At 48.7% G+C, this 21,100-nt stretch overlaps 1 protein-coding gene across 2 annotated transcripts in view; it reads left to right on the forward strand.

Annotated features, from left to right (window-relative positions):
- TBCD (tubulin folding cofactor D) overlaps window positions 1-21,100 on the forward strand; it is a 177,329-nt gene that overhangs the window by 108,136 nt on the left and 48,093 nt on the right. For both annotated transcript variants that reach the window (XM_082861645.1, XM_082861644.1), the window contains exons 15-18: window positions 1,793-1,850; window positions 6,430-6,459; window positions 10,595-10,680; window positions 17,272-17,352. In XM_082861645.1, coding sequence (XP_082717771.1) covers window positions 1,793-1,850; window positions 6,430-6,459; window positions 10,595-10,680; window positions 17,272-17,352 — 255 coding nt within the window. The remainder of the gene's footprint in view (window positions 1-1,792; window positions 1,851-6,429; window positions 6,460-10,594; window positions 10,681-17,271; window positions 17,353-21,100) is intronic.

A 21,100-nucleotide genomic window follows, 5' to 3' on the forward strand; every position in this document is an offset into this window, starting at 1 on the left:
CAGATATTTAGTGGCTTTTCAAAAAAACTTTAAATTTTGAACTAACTTCAGGCTTAAAGAAGAATTGCAAAAATAATAGACGTTCCCATAAAAGCCCTTCACCAGCTTCCCTGAATATCGACCTCTTACAAAGGGAACCGAGGAATGAGCGTTGTGTGGGGCCAGTGGTTAAACCGCAGCTGCTCTTTGGTGATGTGCCTGCCGTCTTGGTGTCGCATTTGTGGTGCGTCCCAAACTCACTGTGCCAGTTGAGGTCTGCAAAGTGACTTTTTTTAAAAATAAATAATAAACATTTTGGGGGTACTTTGAGACTCTGTAACTATCCAGTTTTCACACCCAGCACCCATCGGGTACTGCGCTAGGCTAGCGATGGTGGTTCTTTCATAGGAAAACATGTCTCCTCTGCCTTTTGCTCCTTTGTTTACTTATGTCAGTGTGGACCATGGATTATCTTCTAGCACCGTTGGTTATTTTGTTGCTCAGATTGCTCTGCCTTTGGCTGTTGGGAGCAATTTCAGGTTGGTTTCTGTGCCCTGTGTTCCCTGCCCCCTTGCGCCTTTGTTTTTAATGGTTTCTCAATTTCTAGCATGACAGGATGCCCCAGGCTTTTCTTTTTCCCTCAACCCAGCCCTGGAGTCAACCACCTCCAGGAGTCTGTGTTCCTCATAGTGGAGAGTAGTATTTAGAATCCGGGACCTGGATTCCACTCCCATTCCCACAGTGTTATCCTTTGCACCTCCGGCCTGGCCAACTGCGTGGACACCTGCGATTCCAGCCCAGCGCCGGGTCCCCTGGCCTCCTGTGATCAGTGCTGCTTCATCCTGTCTCCCTCCTCTGCGGCATCCACATGCAGTTGTTTCAGAACTGCTAACCCTCCCCCCGTGAGAAACACACCCGCCCCGGAGGAGAGAGTTCCCGTGTCTCCTCCCCGTCCATCGAGTGTAGTGTCTTGGTGTAACGCAGGCACATTTCCTCTGCTGTTGCAGGACCCCACTTCCTATAGTTTCTTTTTAATTTGCAGTCAGGAAAATTCAGTCTTTGTTGTGAACAGTTCTGTGGGTTTTGACAGATTTGTAGGGTTGGGTTCTACAACTTCAGTACCAAACAGAATGGCTGTCGGGTGGGAGGGCAGCACCCCTTTCAGGTGATCTCTGTGTGTCTGAATAACCCTTTTTCAAACATTTCCTCTGTGGGCTGATAGGAGATGCAAATTTACAAGTCACACTTAGAAACAGCACTTTGTCCCCACTTTGTTTTCTGTTGTTACCAAAGCCGACTGGGCACTTAAGTACCTTCTGGTTTGTCCCCGATGGTTGAGGGTGATCACGTAGTGAAGGGAGGTTTCAGTGAAGCTGGTGGACAGTGTGAGCCTGGGGGCTTCCTTCTTGTGGAGCTCGGTCGTGGTTTGGCTTGTGGGGGTAGGACCATCAGAGCTGCTTTCTGTGCTTGCCTACAGTTTCTGGGGAGATGCAGGACTCATCGCTCCTGCTGGCCTCCTGGGCCCCGCTGGCTGCCCACGCGTTTCTCTGTTTGTACCTGTCATCCTGCCCCGACCCTGCCGTCCTTGTCCTGCCCCATGAGGCCCGTACACGAGGCCACCCTCCCTGTGACTTCTGCTGGCTCTCATGAAGTTGGGGTTGGCCACCCTCGCTGCCCCATGAGCGTCTCTTTAGCCAAGGCCCCCGAGCCACAGACGGGCTTGTGGGCATGTGGAGGAGGGAGACTATGGGGTCAGCGTCCCAGGCGTCTGTGCAGATTCCCTTTCATTAATCGCCTTCCCTTTTTCTCACAGCGCACTGGTGATCGCTGCCGTGTTTGACCGAGATGTAAACTGCAGGAGAGCAGCCTCTGTAAGTTTTCCTGTCCTGTTCCTTTTCTTGAGGGTGTGGGTGGCTCTGATCTGTGACCGGCTCCCCGGAGAGGCTGTGGTCACCGGCTTGTGAAGCAGGAGGGACGCCCAGGGGATGGGGGCCCATGGAGGGTGGCTCCCACTCCCTCTGGGTCCCAGCCGAGGAGTGGGCTATAGCCCGTGGAGGGTGGGTCAGGATGGGTTGCCCCCGTCCAGGTGGGGATGGAGAGGGGGCCTGGAGGGTCCACAGCTCAGAAGTGGGCAAGTGTGCACAGTGGGTGCTGCTGTCTGTTTGACGAGTGAGTGTCTGGCCAGGGATCAGCATTGCAGCCTCGCTTTTTGGTTGGTGGGGTGACACGGAAGCGCAGCCTCCGTCCTCAGAGGCAGGGGCTCCATCAGGTCACAGAGCCCCCTGCTCCCTTGCAGCTGCTGATGGCCTGCCTGCTCTCTGTTCCCTGAATTACATGGGGTCCTTGAAACTTTCTGGTTTCAAGAAAAGTTTCCCAGGAAAGCTCAGGACCTCATCTGTGTCCTGCGGTTTCTCTTCTTTTGTCTTGAGCATCAGTAGGAAGCCTGGTGATTCTTTGAGAAGTCTTCACGTTTGTGCCCTGATATTTACCCTCAGGCAGTAATTGTAAGACTCATTGAAATACAGTAAGAATCGTTTGTTTAATCTGTCCTTAAAAATTACCTTTTGGGGAATTCCCTGGCGGTCCAGTGGTTAGGACTCCGTGCTTCCACTGCAGGGGGCCTGGGGTTCCATCCCTGGTCAGGGACATAAGATCCCACAAGCAGCACAGTGTGGCCTAAAAAATATATATATATATATTTATATTTTCTTTTATATTTTCTTTTCTGTTTATTGGAACCTAAGAGCTAATTTTGGGAAGCAATATAAAATCAAAGCACTGATACTTTTTACCCTAGGGAAGAGGTGAAATAAAACGACAGAAGTAATTTTTTTTTCAAGTTAAAATTAAAATCCTTTAAAATCAGCAGAAATTCTTTGCATTAAACACCACCTAAGTGACCCCTGCTTACCTAGTGGTGCAAGGCTAAGGCAGTGAAAGGTGCTTTTGTTCGAAGCTCATTTGAAAATGTCAGGATCAAGTCCCTGATTATTGGGGATGAAATTTCTCTCACTGCAAAGCTGCTTCCTCGTGAAGACGTGTTTCGTCCTTTTTGGCTCCTGTTTGTGCTCGTTCTGTGCTCTCCTTGGGAGCCCGCCCAGCAAGCTCGGGCCTCTTTCCCCAGCGCCCAGGAGGTGGGAGCTCAGTGTGGGTGGTGAGCTGTCTTCTCTCTCCGTCCTGTGCCCTGGGGGCACCACCTCTCCGAGTTGTCAGGTGCCAGGAGGCTCTCACCACCACCAGCAGCCCTGGGAAGATGGCCTTCCCGTCATACTTGGGCGTCTCGGAGAGTGACAGACTGGAGGCCCACCCGGTTAATCACGGTGAATATATTTATGAATTTGTGAAAAGATGTCCCATTAAGTTGTTGTTCAATGCTAGTTGTTGTACATGTTAGAAAGTGCCCAGCAGGCCCCCAAATGTGTCTCCCCAGCGGCCACTGGCTTCTGGCGGCAGGTTCAGGAGGAGGGAATGGGGCCAGGGAGCCACACTTCTCTTGACCTTAGATGTCCTTGAAGCCTGGGTGTAGCTACGAGTCCCAGTCTTTTTCTTTGGACGCCAAATTGGATGTTTAGTACTAAACCCCGTATTAGTTTTTGATGTGATATATGTGGACTCACACGGTGTGACCTTTGGGACTGCCTTTCCTGCAGCACGATTCCCAGGGTCCATCGAGGCTGTGGCAGTACTGGCAGCCCCTCCTTCCTGCTCTTCCCTGGCTGAGTCACGTCCCCTGGCCAGCTGTGCCACAGCTGCCTGAATTGTTCATGTATTGTAGGGTCTCTGGGTTGTTTCTGGTTTGGGACCATTAAGAATTAAGCTGCTGTAAACATTCATGGACAGGTTTTTGTGTGAACACAATTTCTCTTTCTCTGGGATAAATGCCAAGAATACAATTTTGGGGTCATATGGTAGTTGCATGGTTAGTTCTGTAAGAAAGGGCCCTGCTGTTTTCCAGAGGGGCTGCACCATTGTACCTTCCCTCCATCATTCTGTCAGTGATCAGTTTTTCTATGGCCTCACCAGCATTTGGTGTTGTCATTATTTTTGCGTTAGTTACTCTGATTAGGTGTGTGATGATAGCTCATTGTGGCTTTAACTTGCATTTCTCTGATGGCGATGCTAGTGATGTTGAGCAAGTTTTCATGTGATATTTACCACCTGTATCCTCTTTGGTGACGTGTCTGTTTAAGTTGTTGGGGAGGGGGAAATTCCTCCCCCCACACCAGTCCTTCTTGGTGGATTTTGGCTGGTCTAGTAATTAAATTGACACGAGACAGATTAACAGGAGAAAAAGAAACAAGGTAATTCGTATACACGGAGGTCTCATAAAAATGGGACCCACAAAGTGACCAAAGCAGGCTGTTTCTATATCATTTTCAGACAAAGAAACAGTTATTTGTGAAGATTTAACAAAGAGGCTCATGAAGAAGTGACTAGGTTTATTTCCCTAACTGGTGATGAGGACGCTTTCTCTCCTCCTGGAATGGGGAGGGTACCTTCACATGGGAGATTTATTCCTGCTTTCACAGTCAGAGTGTTTTTAATATCATTTTTCTTCTACTGGCTGTTTCTCAAGTAACTATAATTCAAAATATCAATATGTGGCTTGGGTGGCCTGCCCTGAGCCCCAGCAAAGTCTTCTGCCCCTTTCTTCACGGGATTGTTTGTTTTTATTGTTGAGTTTAGGAGTCTTTTCTTTCTTGGGCGAGTGGTTTGTAGGTTCTTCCTTCCAGTCTGTGGGTTGTCTGCTCATCCTCTTCAGAAGGTCTTTCACGAGAACAAGAGTTTTTAAAATTTTGATGAGGTCCAACCTACCCGTTTTTTCTTTTATGGGTCATGTTTCTGGTGTCAAGTCTGAGAATCTGAGAATTCGTTGCTTAGCTCTCGATCCTAAAGATTTTCTCTGTTCTGTCCCATCAATCTGTGTCTGTCTTTTTGTCTGGGTTACCATGGCTCTCTAGTAACCCTAATACTGGGTAGAGCCATTCCTCCCATTTCTTTTTTTTCAACATTGTGTCACCATCTTAGGACTTGTGCTTTTTCATGTACATCTCGTATTATTTTTTACCTTTTAAATGATGTCACCAGAATAGTAAATGTGTTCCTAAATATTGCATGTTACGTAAATTGGCATTGTATCTTTTTTCCATTGCCTTTTGGTTGGTTTCATTTTTGCTTTAAAATTTTCTTTAATGAATTTATTGCAAAAGGTGCAAAATGGTACATAGCAAAAGTCGAGTCTCCCTGCTCCCAGTGTGAAAGCTGCATGAGGGCCCTTGGGGAAGTGCCAGTCCAGCTGTGCCTCCCCAGGGCCACCAAGTGCGAGGTCTTGGAGACGACCAAGTTTCTGGTTTTCTCTGTTTCCTGCCAGAGGTGTTGGGTGCACATTTAAACATCACGTGGGGGTCTTTGTGTTCCGTTGTCTTGATTCCTTGTGCACAACTGCATGTGCTCCTCCCAGCGCCCCGCAGGGGATGATGAAGTTGTAGCTGAAATGAAAGCCCTAGAGGTTACGACCTCATTTCCAGGAAGCTCCTGCCCCAGGCATTGGGGCTGCGTCTGCAGGCAGGGTCACCCCTCCCAGGTGCTCCCTGAAGCCACCAGCCACCCGCCCTCTGCCCTCTGACCTGTCTCTCTGGTGGATGGCGCCTGGCGATGAGGTTGCATTGTGCGCAGCTGCACGCCTTGGGTGTTTACTAGCTGGTGGCAAGAAGGTCCACCTAAGGATGCCTCACTCTAAGGTAATGTTTTGACCTTGTGAATAGCCCAGCTCTGGGCCTGTGAGCAGGACGTGGAGCATGTCCGTGGCAGGTCCTGGGGAAGGCAGCATGGGGAGACCCGGCACTCAGGGTCACTGTCCTGTGAGCTGTCCTCACACATCCCCAGGAAAATGATTTGTGTTTTGGGCTTTTAGTTAACCAAACAGATATGACTCTATTCTTTTTTTTTTCTTTTTTTTTTTTGCGGTATGCGGGCCTCTCACTGCCGTGGCCTCTCCCGTTGTGCCGCACAGGCTCCGGACGCGCAGGCCCAGCGGCCATGGCTCACGGGCCCAGCCACTCCGCGGCATGTGGGATCTTCCCGGACCGGGGCACGAACCCGTGTCCCCTGCATCGGCAGGCGGACTCTCAACCACTACGCCACCAGGGAAGCCCATGACTCTATTCTTATTTTTGTATCTAAGACCTTGAATTAGGCTTTGGTGTAGAGCTCAGCATTGGGCCGCTAAGCTGATTTTATAAAATTCTTAAATCATGGTTTTAAAGCACACCAGGATGTAAAGTCAGAAAGATAAACCACCCTTGAGGCTCTGAGTGGCCAGCACTGAGGATCTTTATTTAAAAAACAGTCATGGCTCATTTGTCCTGCACTGGATTTGCTGTGCGTCCATCACTCATGTCCAGCGAGTGCACACCTAACTCACTGCTGTGTTTGTGCTTCTCTTCCTAGGCTGCTTTCCAGGAGAACGTGGGAAGACAGGTATGGCTATTTTCAAAATCTTCATTCCTAAAACTTTCTGTAGATGTAGAAGTAGAAATAGTAAAGCTACAAACGTGGGTAAAGAATTTACCTAGAATAAGCTAGTACTTCACACTGTGACTTCTGGTCGCAGATTCACTCATAATGTGACTCAGGTGAGTGTTGACACAAGTTTTAAACAATTAGTTGTTGTTTTACAGGAAACTTGAATGTGTAAGTAATTTTCACACACGTCAGAAATCAGTGCCTTATGCATTGCCGGGGGCCTTCTGATGTCAGCGGTTGCCCGTGGGCGCTGGAGGGGTGTGGGCAGAGGAGCCTGGCAGGGCAGGGGCAGAGACGTGACCCCTGCCTGTCCCACGTGTGGAAGGAGCCAGCTTCTGCCTGCCAGCCGCCCCATGGCCCCTCCTGACTTGACATCGTGCCCCCGGCCCTGAACCTCTTATTGCGGTCAGCCTGGGCTGGGAGGTGTGGCCTTTATCCCCAAGTCATTCATACTGTGTGTGACGATGACCACCCTGGGACACGTGGCCAGTCTGGCAGCAAATGAGCCATCTCAAGGGTCAGTTTCCCATGGCCAGGGGAGCCCAGGAGAGAGATCTGGGCTGGAGGTGAGTGCATTGTGGGCCTGGGGATCAGCAGGTGATACTGGGGACAAGCGGTGACGGGCCTTGAGGGGCAGAGGTCAGGCTGCAGGACTAAGGGGAGCCCACGCAGAGTGGCTGCTCAGCAGGTGGGAGGACGGGAGAGGTGGGCGTGCACAAGAGGGAAGGCTTGGACAAACACGGGATTCCAAGACTCCTGCCTGGACGTCTGCGAGAAAGCGTGCATGCAGGGACTGTCCCCTTGGATGCCCTCGAGTCTGTCAGGGTTCCCACAGTGGGGCCGGCCTTGCTGTTGAACCGGGGCCTGCGTTCCCAGTGCTGGGTCCACTCGCCCTTCCTGGGCCGCCAAAGGCCAGGGAGAGGGGGTGATGCTGCAGCTGTGGCTTCCACAGAGGTGTCGTTTGGGGCACGGTGGGAAGTTCTCCCGGAAGTGTGGGCTGCTGGGTGAGGCGCCTCCGTCCACATGGCCTGGGTGTTGGCGAGGGGTCCCCCAGCACTCAGGGTGGAGCAGAGAGAGGAGCCAGCGGGGCTTCAGGCTGGACCAGGTCTGTGGAGGGCGGCCGACCTGCTGACCTTCCATCAAAGGCGACAGAGCAGCCAAGGGGTGGAGAGGAGGGAGGCTTAGCTGGAGGTTCTGCAGCCTGTGCTGTGAGCTGTGAGCGTGTGTGTGGGAGGGGCCGGGGCCTTGAGGTGAGGTGTCCAGTTCTGAATGCAACGTTAAGGCTAAACTGATGCCAAGATGGGTCCAAACGAAGTCTCGGATTCCACAGTCATTGCCAAAGACAGAGGGAACCAAATCACTCATCTTGAACTTGAATTCGTGCTACCTTGAAATTGTTGGGGTGCTGCCTCATTCTGCGGGTGTGCTTGTCTGTGGAAGGAGCCCAGTAAGGTCACAGCCTTTCTTCTGTGGCTGGGGGGTGACTGAGACCCAGTATCCTTGGGTGTCCCTTAGTCCTGAATACCTGGAGCCCTGAAAACTTAGAAGAAAGCTGGTCACTAGACAGAGATGCCAACCTCGGGTGGCGACAGACTTCGCTGTGTCAGGGCAGCAAGTGCTGCCCGCAGGACGAGGGAGGCTGACAGGGAGAAATGTGGAGTTGTCGAGGGGCCCGCAGGCCAAGATCTGGGCCTGCAGAGGAGGGCGGGGCTATGATCAAGAAGGGAACTGCTGGAGGCTGAGCCAGGGGAGACTGGGTACCCTGAAAGTACCCAGGAGAAGAGGTGTCTCCCTCCCACCTCCAGCCCCCACGGCACCCCTGTCGGCAGAGCCCCAGGTTCCAGATGACACCAGGGCGGTCAGGAGCTGGGCAGTACCGCTCCCTGCGCAGTCGGAGCGTGGGGGCCACTCAGGTTGGGGGGTCCATCAGGGAATGAAGGTGAGCAGCTAGGGTCCTTGTGCCCTTACCCTCCTTGTCTCCCCATGCACTGGTGTTTATGGTAAAACCGGCCTGCGCAGTCCAGGGGAAGCCATGCCGATGTTTAAGAGGTGCGTACTGTGGGCCTGCACTCAGTGACATCCTTCTGCAGCTTGACAGGAACGAGGAGGAGAAGGATGTGAACCTCCCAAAGGAAATGGGGGCGTGGGAGGGGAGTGTGGAGAGGGCACATGCGTTCCCAGACATGGGGCGAGGCCATGTGTGATGGACTTGCTGGCGTGTTTGTCCACGGCCCTGGGGTGGGATGTCCTCCGGGCTCCTGGGTGCGAGCACAGACTCTGTCTTTGGCCACCTTCAGCGACGGGGGAATTTGCAGGAGGAATTTGGTGGGGGCGCCCATCTCTCCGTCCAGGCTCACCTCTGCCCACCGGGGACTCAGGCCTGAGCGAGGGGTCCTGAGCCTCCACTCCCGGCTCCCAGAGAAACCTTGGGAGGGATTTGCTGGAACACAGCCCCCTCTGTCCGTTCTGTCCCTCCTTGCAGGGATGAGCTGTCTGGACAGGGATGTGACACTTCGGTATGCAGTGGCCGGACCAAGAAGATCTTGGGGTGTCAGGAGGCATCTGAACGTTGCCCAGGGGGCGGCAGGCTTGGGTGGTGGAGCAGAGGGCATCACCTCCTCCTGCAGCCACAGTGGCCTTTATCTGACTCAGCCTCAGGCTGGTCTGGGGTGGACTGGAGTCCAGCAGGAGTCAGCCTGGCGTGCGGTTGCCTCTTGGGTGGTGGGGGGCCATCCCCTGCACTGAGCTGTGTCGGGAGGCTTTTAGGTTCGCTTGGGAACCAGACCTCTGATTCTGACATTGTGTCCATGGCGAACATGCTGGGGTCTGTTGACAATTTGGAGTCAGATCCCAAGTTCTTCATATGCAGGGCTCCCTCGAGACAGTGTGGGAGGTTAGCAGTCAGTGGGTCCATAGTCTACAGCTTGCTCAGAGTGGGGAAGGGCTCTGGGGACCCAGGCCTCACCACACCCTCCTATGGTTGGTGACAGCAAGGCATTCACTCCTTGGTCGAAAGTTTGTCATTTATGTCCTTTTAGAAAACTATTTGGGGACTTCCCTGGTGGTGCAGAGGTTAAGAATCTGCCTGCCAATGCAGGGAACAAGGGTTCAAGTCCTGGTCTGGGAAGATCCCACATGCCGTGGAGCAGCTAAATCCATGCGCCACAACTACTGAGCCTGTGCTCTACAGCCCGTGAGCCACAACTACTGAAGCCCATGTGCCCTGTAGCCCATGCGCCACAACTATTGAGCCTACACACTCTAGGGACCATGATCCGCAGCAAGAGAAGCCACCACAATGAGAAACCCATGCACCGCAATGAAGAGTAGCCCCTGCTCGCCGCAGCTAGAGAAAGCCCACACACAGCAACGAAGACCCAACGCAGCCCAAAAAAAAAAACCTATTTGTCTTGTTTTCAGATTTTCAAGTATTGTTACCAGAGAGTGGTATCAATAATAACTTGCAGACTTCGGGGTGGGGCCTGGACCTAGGCTGGGAGTGTGTCCCTGGGTGTGTTAAGGGGGGCTGTCCCCAACTCCCCAACCCCCTGTTTCAGAGTCTGGTCCTGGGTGTTGGCTGTCAGGCCCCCACATGGGGCCTCCCAGTCGTTGTCTTGTTCATTCTCCTGCCAGACCGTGGGGGGTGGGCTCTTGTCCAGGATTCATAGCCCAGGCAGGCGCCGGCCCTTCTGAGGGGACGCTGGGGTCCTTCTGGCCGCCGGGGCACGGGTTGAATGAAATCGGAAGCTTTAATTCTGCCGAAACCTGATGTCTCTTTATGGTGTGTGGTTTAAAGAAAGGGCTCTTACAACATTTTAAAGTTGAAATGCTTGAATTGTTAGGAAAAATATTTTAAGTGGTTCAAATAATTTTAGCACAGTGTCCAGCCTTGGAGAGGCAGTTAGTAAAGTGACCTGACTTGGAAGTCCTTGGTTGAGTTCGGTTAAGTGGTGTGTAGTTTTAGCTTTGTTTATATCATGCTTCTTTGTTCATAAAAGTAACATGTGGATTTGATTATCACACTTTGAAAATGCCTTTACTCAATAAAATAATTCTTGTCTCTTTTTTTTCCACTTTATTTTTTCATTAGGGCACTTTCCCTCATGGGATTGATATTTTGACCACAGCTGACTACTTTACTGTTGGTAACAGATCTAACTGTTTCCTGGTTATAAGGTAAGTTTTAATACTCATCATAAAATATAATGATTTCTTTGAGTCACAGATCGGTTTCCACCATTTGGTTTCTTCAGCCTGGAAGGTCCACTAAGGGTAAATTTATGTGTGGAAAGTTAAAAAAGGAATTGAAAACTTTTGAAACTTTTGTTTCAGATTGATTGGACAGAGTGCATAGTGTATGATTCTGTTTACATAAAACTTTGCAAAATGCAAATGAATCCAAAGGGACAGTAGCAGGTTGGGGTGGACTGGAGAAGGGGAGTGCAGGGTCTGGTCCTGAGAAGGGTGCTCATTTCTTAAAGAGGTATTAAGAGTTTCAAGAACAGTGCTGGGTGATTATTTTTCTCTTAAACCAGCCTGTTTGGTTGAGAGCTTGGTCTTTTACAGAGAATAGCCACAAGCCAAAACTGGGCATTGCTTTCTATATGGCCGCTGCTCCACTGGGGAGTTTCTCAGAATGAATTCTTAGATTGGTAGTGACTGTCCTTCTTTTTCTGTTTCAATAAAGTAGTGTTTCCCAAGTTGAAGTTATCTCTAGCCTGTTTATGAGATGAGTAAGAAAGAGGTATTTGAGAAATCAGGTCAAGGAATAAATATTTAACATCCCTAACTGTGGTTTGCAGAAATCACATCAAAACTTAATTTAAGTAAGTAAGTAGTGGGGCAGTGAGTCCACATGTCTTAGTTAACTCATTGCAACACTAATACAAGACAGGCATGATTTTATGAAGTGACTTATTTGCCTTAAATTGGGAGAGGAAACACGCCAGTGCTTTTTAAAATTGTTAACTAGTATGGGTCTTATGGGTAGATTCCCTAATACCCCTGCTGTGCAGACCATGCAGAAACTACATTTCTCCATAACCAGCATGGACAGATTTTTTTGTTTGTTTTTTTTAATGTGGCATTTGGCCTCCTTCCCAGAAACAGTCTTTGACCAAGCACACTGTATTTTTAGCATCCTTTCGACCTTTCCTCAACATTTAATGGTCTTCTGTGCCTTATCAGTTCTTTCCTATTTTAATTCTGTTTCCTTTGATTGTTAATATTTGAACATATATTTTACATGGGGAATCTCCTACCTTTGCCTGAGTTTCATGGGTAAAAGAACTCGTAGTTTTTGGCCTTGGCATGCTTTTCTTGTGGCTGAGGTCTCTGAGCTGGTCTGCGTTTCATAGATGGGCTGGCTCAGGGTCTGTCTTCCACAGAGGGTTCTGCACACTTCTGTGGATGAGAGGCAGTCTGTGAGGAGGGGTCCAGCAGTCATGGGGAACAGGGTCTGTGGCTATACCCCATCACCACAGGGCGTTTGGGGGAGCTCTTCCCTTGCCCCAAGGCAGGGCTGACACCCAGGGTCCTGCTGTCAGCCTGGACGGCAGGGCAGAGGGGAGGGGGGCACGTGGCAGAGGAAACTGTGCCCAGGGAGCCTGGTGTGGAGTAGGGGACAGCCCTGCAGGGAAGGGTCCAGAGTCAGCCTAGGGTGGTGGGGCTTCTGAGCCAGAGTGGGGCCTTGGGTTGTCCTGAGGTCAGGGAACCAGGTTTGACGGTCAGATCTGCATTTTGAATATACCACTGTGACTGCATTTTGGTAACTGGAAGCAAGGAGACAGGGCCCCCTTAGGGCCCCCTTACAAGGTAGGGGATGATCAGAGGGTGGCCAGGGCCCCTCACAAGGTGTGAGACATGGTCAGGGGACAGCTAGGGCACAGGATTGGGTCCTCTGGCGAGAGTGGGTGTGGTCAGGAGAGTGGAGGTGTTGGGGTGCACCATGAGGGAGAAAACGCCTGTGGGTTTTGGGGACGGTCCGGAGCTCAGATTCACTGAACACGCGGGGCTCACAGCACATCTGAGTGGACGCATGGGCCGATGTGTGGATGGTTCTCCTGGAGACTGGAGTGTGCGACACATGGATGGGAATTGAAACATGTGGATGAAGACCATCAGGTGGGGGGGACCAGCATCGTCTTACCTCTACTTTTGCCTCAGAGCTTTGTCACGGTGCTGGTGACACACAGGAAATTGAACGTATTTAATGTGTAGGTTCTTAACAGTGTTGACGGGCACAGAGCTTTGTCACCACAATGCAGATAGAGAGACCTGTCTCCACAGGATTTCTGGGCGCCCCTTCTCCAGGCACCGGTCTGTTCCTGTCACTCTGGGTTGTTGGGTGAATGGAGTCGTGTGGTGTGGGCTCTGGGTGCTGTTCTGGCCGCCTGCGCTCTGCCTGCTCTCCCGGATGTGTCCTCCCTGCGTGAGTGCCCACGCGTTCCTAGTTCCCTCGTGTGATGAACCACGTTTCCCCTGTGAGGGACATCTAGAGGTTTCCAGGTTAGGGCTTCGATCACCTTTGTGTGCACGTCTGTCTCTGGGCAGGTGCTTTCCTTTATCTGGTTAAACACCTGGGAGTGAAGTGGCTGGATCCTGATTGTTTTAAGGAACTGCCAGGTGGCTTTCCAGAGTGGCTGCATCATTTTACCCTGTCCTTGCTAGCCCTTGGTGTGGTCATTGTTTTTAATCGTAGCCATTCTGATGGATGTGCAGGAGGAGCTCATTAATTTGTGTTTTCCTAACAACTAATGACCTTGAGCATCTTTTCACGGGCTTATTGGACAAATCTTTTGCCTGTTTATCTATTGGATCGGTTGTTTTCTTCTTACTGAGACTTTGAGAATTCTTCCTATGCTCTGGATACAAATCCTTTCTCAGGTCCATGATCTGCAAATGTTTTCTCCTGGCCCGTGGCTTGTTCTTTCAGCGTCCTGTGTATTCCTAAGACAAAACCCTTTGTTAAAAATTAGCTTTATTTGTGTTCTCCTATTTCATGACATATGATTTACATACAGTAAAATTCACTAATTTAAAATGTGGGTTTTGGCAGATGTGTAACCACTGCTGCAGTCAACACAGGGAATGTTTCTGTCGCTCCAGAAAGTTCCCTCATGCCCTGGCCCTGACAGCCTCTGAGCTGCCTTCTGTCACTGGAGTTGACCTTTTCTAGAACTTGTAGGACAGTGGCACAGCCCGTGGCACGCGGGCTCCTGTCACTGTACGTCATCGTTCATCCATGCCGCTCAGTAGCGGTCCACCGCGTGGACTGCAGCTTGTCTCCCTCTCGCCAGCTGGTGGTCGTCCGGGCCCCTTGGCTTTGGATGTGTGCATATGGGTGGTTCTTCTGTTTGCCCAGCTGTTTTCTGCTGTGACTTAACGAGCAGTCGTGAGCAATTTTTATTGGTTTGTCTTCTTGCAATTGTAAATTTCCTTAACAGATTGCTGGCACCACAACACTGCATCCTTCTAGAGAAGCATTTTGTCACATTTTGCTTTCTAGTAGTTTGCTTTCCAGTCATTTTGCACGTTCCTGTCCCATGAGTTCTTCAAACTAAGGAAACCTCAGAGTGAACTTTCTCTCTTATTTCCTAACTCGGTGAACAGCATGCCATCCACATCATCAACTCAGTGTTGCTTCTCCTTCTCTCACTCCCCACGTCCGGTTGGTGACCTAGTTCTGTCACTCTTGCATCCCTAACAGCCCTCAAATGTTCACTCTGCTTGTCCGGTCAGCTGTCACCGTAGCCCAGCTCTCACTGTCCTGTACACTTGCAGAGCCTCCACGACCCCACCCCCGTCACTTGTCTGAGTGCAGAACGGAGCGCTTTCTCTTTGTCACACCACCACCCTGCCTCCCGGCCCCCAGCAGGCCATGTATCCTCCTTGGCTCAGCTCCCCCAGTCCTCCGCCCTGTGGTGGACGCCCCTCTTGGTTTGCACTTGGCCGCTGTGCAGACTGAGTGCTCAGTAAGTGCTGAGCGCTGCCTGGGCTGGCAGTGCCAGCCATGCATCTTCTCCAAGGTCAGCCACTAGTTGGTGCCAGAGCTTGGACTAGAACTCAGGTGGCCGACCTCTGTTTAGTGTTTTTTCTTTGAGGCCACTATTTTCTCTGCCTGCGTCTCTGGAAGCTTTGGAGGCTCAGGATGCTGGCCTGGGGTGGGTCTATCTGTTGGGTGGGCCAGGGGCCTGTAGGTTATGTGGGGCCAGGAATGTGTCTTGCCTCCATTTCTGACACCTTCAACAGCTTCTCTGCTGTCCTCACTTTTCTGTTTTCTTCTTCTGCCTCTCTCTCAAGCGGTTTCATCGTCTTTAGGGGGGCTCTCAATCCACCTCGCTGCTGGTGAAGCCTCTGCTTTTCTTCCTGTCACGCCCAGAGCAAAGATTTTCCCCGACTCAACTCTCCCAGACCTCACACCTTGTAGCACACGCATGCCCACCCAGCGCCCCTGTTCATGCTGTGCACGTGCAGTGTGCCCGCACAGGATTTGAGTAAAATCGTGATTCTCCCTTCTTGGCCTTCTGTGCCATCCGCTCTGTCTCTCAGCCTCCGGGTAACACGTGGGTGGTGGTCAGGTCCGTGGTGGGGTTATGTGGATGGTGTGGCAGGTTCAGACAATATTTGTAAGCAATTGGGTGTCTTAGAGGCATGAAGTATAAAAGTGCATATTTTGGAATAAGTGATACATGTTCGTGGTATAAAATTCAGAAGGTGCAGGGGGTATTTAGGGAAAACCAGTGTATCTCACCTCTCCTTCCAGGCACCTGGTTCTACCCTGGGGCTCCCTGTTGGCCCCAGTTCCTTGTGTCTTCTAGAGAGATTTGGTTCATATCATGCCTGTGGGTGTGTCAACTTCCTTCTGTCCACGCTGAGCGGTGGCACACAGTGCACAAGGTTGGAACCCCTGAAGTGCTCATCTTCAGAGGCTCGGTCAAGTACAGGCACACCTTGGGGATATTGTGGGTTCGGGGCCAGACCACCGTAATAAAGCGAGTATCACATTAAAGTGAGTTGCACGAATTTTTTGGTTTCCCAGTGCGTATGAGAGTTATCTTAACACTGTACCTTAGTCTGTTAGGTGTGCAATAGCATTATGTCTAAAAAAACAATGTACATGCCTTAATTTAAAAATGCTTTATTGCTCAGCAGTGCTAACCATCATCTGAGCCTTCAGCGAGTCACAGTAGTAACATGAGAGATCACTGTTCACATATCACCATAACACATACCATAGTAATATCGAAAAAGTTTGAAATGTTGCAGAAATTACCAGAATGTGACACAGACACAAAGCGAGCAAATGCTGCTGGAAAATGGTGCCGACATGCTCGATGCAGTGTTGCCACAAATCATCAATTTGTAAAATATGCAGCATCTGTGAAGCGCAGTAAAACGAGGTCTGCCTGCGATAATAAGGATGAGCTCTTAGCAGTAAGGAGGCAGCTCTGTGTGTCCTGGTACAATACAGCAGAACGCACACACCGTACGCTGCCTGTGACGTCCTGCGTCTTGGAGAGCCTTCCATATCTGGACATGGAGTGTGACGTGTAGATCTCCCTTCCTGGCCATTGGCTTCTGTCCAGTCTTTTGCTGTTATAAACGATGTGAAGTGAATATTCTTGTATATATCACTTCTCACCTGTGTGCTTATAGCCGAGTGAATTAACAGAAGTGGGATTGCTAAACCAAGGGGCATTACATTTTCAATTTCCTGGGCAGTGCCACTTGCTGTCTCTAGAGGCTGTGCCAAGACGCTGTCCCCAGCAGTGTCTCTGTACGCTTCCAGAGCCTTCCAGCAGCAGCTGTCAACCCCTCTGGCTTTGGCAGTTTGACAGATGGACAAAAGTTTCCTTTCCATTTCCCAGTGAATGAGGCTGAATGTTTGAGCTGCATCTTCTTTCTTTTCTGTAAACTTTAATGATTTTTCTACTAGGTGATGGCATTTTCTTATTGATTTGGAAGAACTCCATTATACAGAAGGCTCTTGTCTGTGATAGCAGTTGCAGATATTTTTGATTTTGTTTATGGTGTGTTTTTCCTGATAGCATTTTTCTCTTTTGGTTGAGTGTTTGAATGTACCGGTCTCTTCTTTTTTGGCTTCTGGGTTTTGAGTCTTAATTAGAAAGGCCTGTCCCACTTGGAGATTATTTTTTTTAATTCTCCTGTGGTATTTTCAGGAGATGTAACTCTTACTTTTAAGGCATAATTATGCTCCATCTGCTGTCCTCGTATGAAGCGTACAGTTCAGCGAGTGCTGGCAGCACGCACACCTGGGTGACCAGCGCCGTCACTGAGATATGGAGGGCTCAGCACCTCGGCTCCGGAAGCCGTCCGTAGCTCGCTGATGCCTTTTGTAGAATGTCACATGAGTGGAGTCAGAAAGGATGGACCCCTGTGCCTGGCTCCTTTCTGTCAGCGCAGTGGTTTCTGAGAGTCATGCTTGTTGTGTGTGTCGGTAGCTTGTTCCTCTTTGTTGCTGAGCTGTCTTGAGTCTGTGGCTGTTCCGCAGTTTATCTGTTAGTCCATCTGTTACAGACATTTAGGTTGTTTTGTGTTTTGGGCTCCGATGAATGAAGCTGCTTAAGCATTTGTTTAGAAGTCTTTTTGTGGATGTATGTATCTTCATAAGGGGATTTCTGTCTGTTTATAAGAAACTGCCGAACTGGTTTTGAAAGCGGTTGTACCGTTTTACGTTCTCGTAAGTTGTGTGTGAGTTCCTGTTCCTCCACATTCTCATCATCTCTGAATATTGTTTTTTTCCAGCACGTTTATTGCCGGCTTTCCTGAATACACACAACCAATGATAGACCACCTGGTTACCATGAAGATAAACCATTGGGATGGGTAGGTTTTGTGTTTTTGTGTTTGCCTAATTAGCTTATCTGTCAAATAAGAATTCTTATTTTTTCCCAAAGGAGAGATTAAATTGAGCTCGTAAGCCTTGAGTATATTGTCTAATTGTAGATTTCTTTTTTTTTCAGTTTATATACATATATTTTTCCATTTAAACTTTTTATTTTATATTAGAGTATAGCTGATTAACAATGTGATAGTTCAGGTGCACAGCAGAGCGACTCAGCCATACATAAATATGTATGCATTCTCCTCAAACTGCCCCCCCATCTAGGTAGATTTCATATTTTAAAGTAACTCCTGAGAAGTAACGTAAGCTCCAGTCTTCATGCCTGATGTGTTGGTTAATGGTCTATCTCCAGTTTTACTTCTGGAGACCTCAGTGAAGTCTGCTGGGTGTGGAAACTTTGCCGTGTCATGGAGGGCGGGTAGCCTCTTGAGGGCGAGGACCTTAGGCTGTGGGATCTGCCTCATCTGCTCTGCGGCCAGGGCATCCCAGCTCGAGTCCGATCCATGTGGCCGCTTAGCCGTCTTCTCCATCCTTCCTGGAGCCAGGCAGGCCTGTAGCTTTTTCGTGATTATGAAGCAGCTTCAAGGTGTCTTAGCATTTCCAGCAGTTAAACGTGTCCCTTCAAAGGGGAGGGCCAGTGTATAACCCAGAGCGGTATCAGTGCTTCTGTCAGCACCTCAGGGAAGACAGCTTATTTTCTCTTGGGAGGCTCGGTGTGGCTGCCGGTGCTTAGGCCGTGGTCTGAGGGACACAAACGCCAAGTAGCTTCTTCAGGTTCTGCGTCCGGAACCCCAGCTTACAGTGGGTGTTAGTTGCAGTCAATAGGACATTTAAAACCAAAATTGCAACTGTGTCATCCATGGTGTTAGACTGAACTTTTGAGCTATTGAAATCTCCAGCTGTTGTTGAAATGTTTATTTCTTCTTTCATTTCTGTCAGGTTTCCTTCACATATTTTGGGTGGGACTCTCTGGTTAGGTGCAATTACATTTCTAACTTTTGTATCTTCCAGATGTATTGACCCTTTATTGTTAAGAAATGTCCCTTTTTGTTTCACGTTAGATTTCTTGTCTTAAAGTGTAATTTGATATTATTATGGCTGAAGGGTTGGCAAGCTTTTTCTTTAAAGGGCCAGAGAGTAAACATTTTAGGTCACTGTCCCATGTATTTTATTGTTTTTTTCTTTTCTAAGATTTATTATTTATTTATTTAATTTATTTTTGTCTGTGTCGGGTCTTAGTCGTGGCATGCAGGATCTTTGCTGAGGCACGTGGGATCTTTCGTTGGGGGGCGCGGGCTCTTCGTTCTGGTGCGCAGGCTTCTCTCTAGTTGTGGTGTGCAGGTTTTCTCTTCTCTAATTGTGATGCACGGGCTCCGGGGCACACGGCCTCTGTAGCTGTGGCGGGTTCCAGGGCGAGTGCTCTGTAGTCTGCGGCATGCGAGCTCTCTAGTTGAGGTGCGCAAGCTCAGTAGTTGTGGTGCATGGGCTTAGTTGCCCCGCTGGCATGTGGGATCTTAGTTCCCTCACCAGGGATCGAACCCGTGTCCCCTGCATTGCAAGGTGAATTCTTTACCACTGGACCACCAGGGAAGTCCCCTGTTTTTTTCTTTTTAAACCCTTTTAAAATGTGAAAACCATTCGAAGCTGGGGCCTTACAAAAAGAGGCCTCTCACAGCCACTATTGTCCTGCACCCTTGTCTGTGTGTCAGGGGGATGGCAGATGGTCCCGCCTTTACATCCAGCCTGACAGCGTCTGCCTTTTGTTTGAGGGCTTCAGTCCTTTCACATCTGAAGTGGTTATCAATTTATACCTGTCATTTTGCTATTTGGTTTCTATTTTTTCTTTTTTTTTTGTTGTTAATTTTATTTAAAATATTCTTTGTGGAAATACTCTGTTTAGTATAAGCTCTAAAAACCTGAAGTTTCCAGGATGTATGAATCACAGAATGGAGGGGAAATTGCAGTCAGATTTGAAGGTCCTTACGATAACACTTGCTCACGTTTTCTCAAATGTTGGGATTCACAGAGCATGATTATGACCTAATTTTCTTATGATTCTTTGGAGATGGAGATATTTCTGCCTTTCTCTGTCTTCGGCCTAGTGGATTACATCTATGAGGAGATATCAGCTAAAAGTTCATAAATAGGGTCTCTTCAATTTCCTGTGAATACATGGCTTGTAGAAAATGGGAAGCCTTAGAGAATTCTTTACAGACATTCTTTAGTGGTGTATTTATACCTTCACTAGTATAGGTATTCTATTATACTTCTATTTATTTATTTATTTTATTTTTATTTTTTTAATAACTATTTATTTATTTTTAACTTTGGCTGCGTTGGGTCTTCGTTGCTGCGTGCAGGCTTTCTCTAGTTGCAGAGAGTGGGGGCTCCTCTTGTTGCGGAGCGCAGGCTCTAGGCGTGCGCGGGCTTTAGTTGTGGCATGTGGGCTCAGTAGCTGTGAGCTCGTGGGCTGCACAGCGCAGGCTCCATAGCTGTGGCGCCTGGGCTTAGCTGCTCCGCAGTATGTGGGATCTTCCCGGACCAGGGCTTGAACCCGTGTCCCCTGCATTGGCAGGCAGATTCTTAACCACTGTGCCACCAGGGAAGTCCCTATTATACTTTTAATAGTATACACTTTTGAGAAGTATTATCCGTTGTTTTGGGTTTCTTTTTAAACATTTTCTGATAAACAACTAGCTCCTACAGTATAGCACAGGGAACTATATTTAATATCCTGTGATAAACCATAATGGGAAAGAATGTGGAAAAGAATATATATGTATAACTGAGTCACTCTGCTGCACAGAAATTAACACATTGTAAATCAACTATAATTCAATAGAATTAAAAAAAAATTTCTGATACTTAGACATACTCACCCCAAATAATTTATGTATCAAAATAAACATAATTAAAAATTTTTTGACTGTGGTAAAATACATGTAATATTTATCTTAATCATTTTTAGTGTAGAGTTCAGCTAAGTACATTCCCCTTTCTGTACAACCAACTTTTTCATCTTGCAAAACTGAAACTCTGTCCCGGTTAATCATCGACTCTCCCTCCCCTTGGCAGCCCCCATTCTCCTGTCTGTCTCTGAATGTAACTCCTCTAGGAATCTCATATGGAATCCTACAGGATTTGTCCTTCTGTGACTGGCTGATTCCACTCAACATACTGTCCTCCAAGGTTCATCTGTGTTGTAGCATGTGTCAGAATTTCCTTCCTTTTTAAGGCTGAACAATATTCGATTGTATATACATGCCACATCTTCTTTATCCATTCATCCGTCCATGGATACTTGGGTTGCTTCCACATTTTAGCTGTTGTGAGTAATGCTGCTGTGAATATGGGTGTATAAATATCTCTTCGAGACGCTGCTTTCAGTTTTTTGGGTATATACCCAGAAGTGGAATAGTAAGCTTAAATAGTAATTCTATTTTTAATGTCAAAAGCCACACTGTTTTTCATAATGGCTGTACCATTTAACATTCCCACCAGCAATGCACAAGGATTCCAATTTCTGCAAATCCTCACCAGTACTTGTTATTTTCTTTCTTTCTTTTTCTTTTTAAATAGTGTCGATCTTAATGGATGTGGGGTGTGAGATGGTATTTCACTGTGGTTTTGATTTGCATTTCCCTAATGATTAGTGATGTTGAGCATCTTTTCATATGCTTGTTGGCTATTTGTATATCATATTTGGAGAAATAGTTCAAGTCCTTTGCC

The sequence above is a fragment of the Leucopleurus acutus genome (genome assembly GCF_964270905.1).
Source record: "Leucopleurus acutus genome assembly, chromosome: 19".
Classification (NCBI taxonomy): Eukaryota; Metazoa; Chordata; class Mammalia; order Artiodactyla; family Delphinidae; genus Leucopleurus; species Leucopleurus acutus.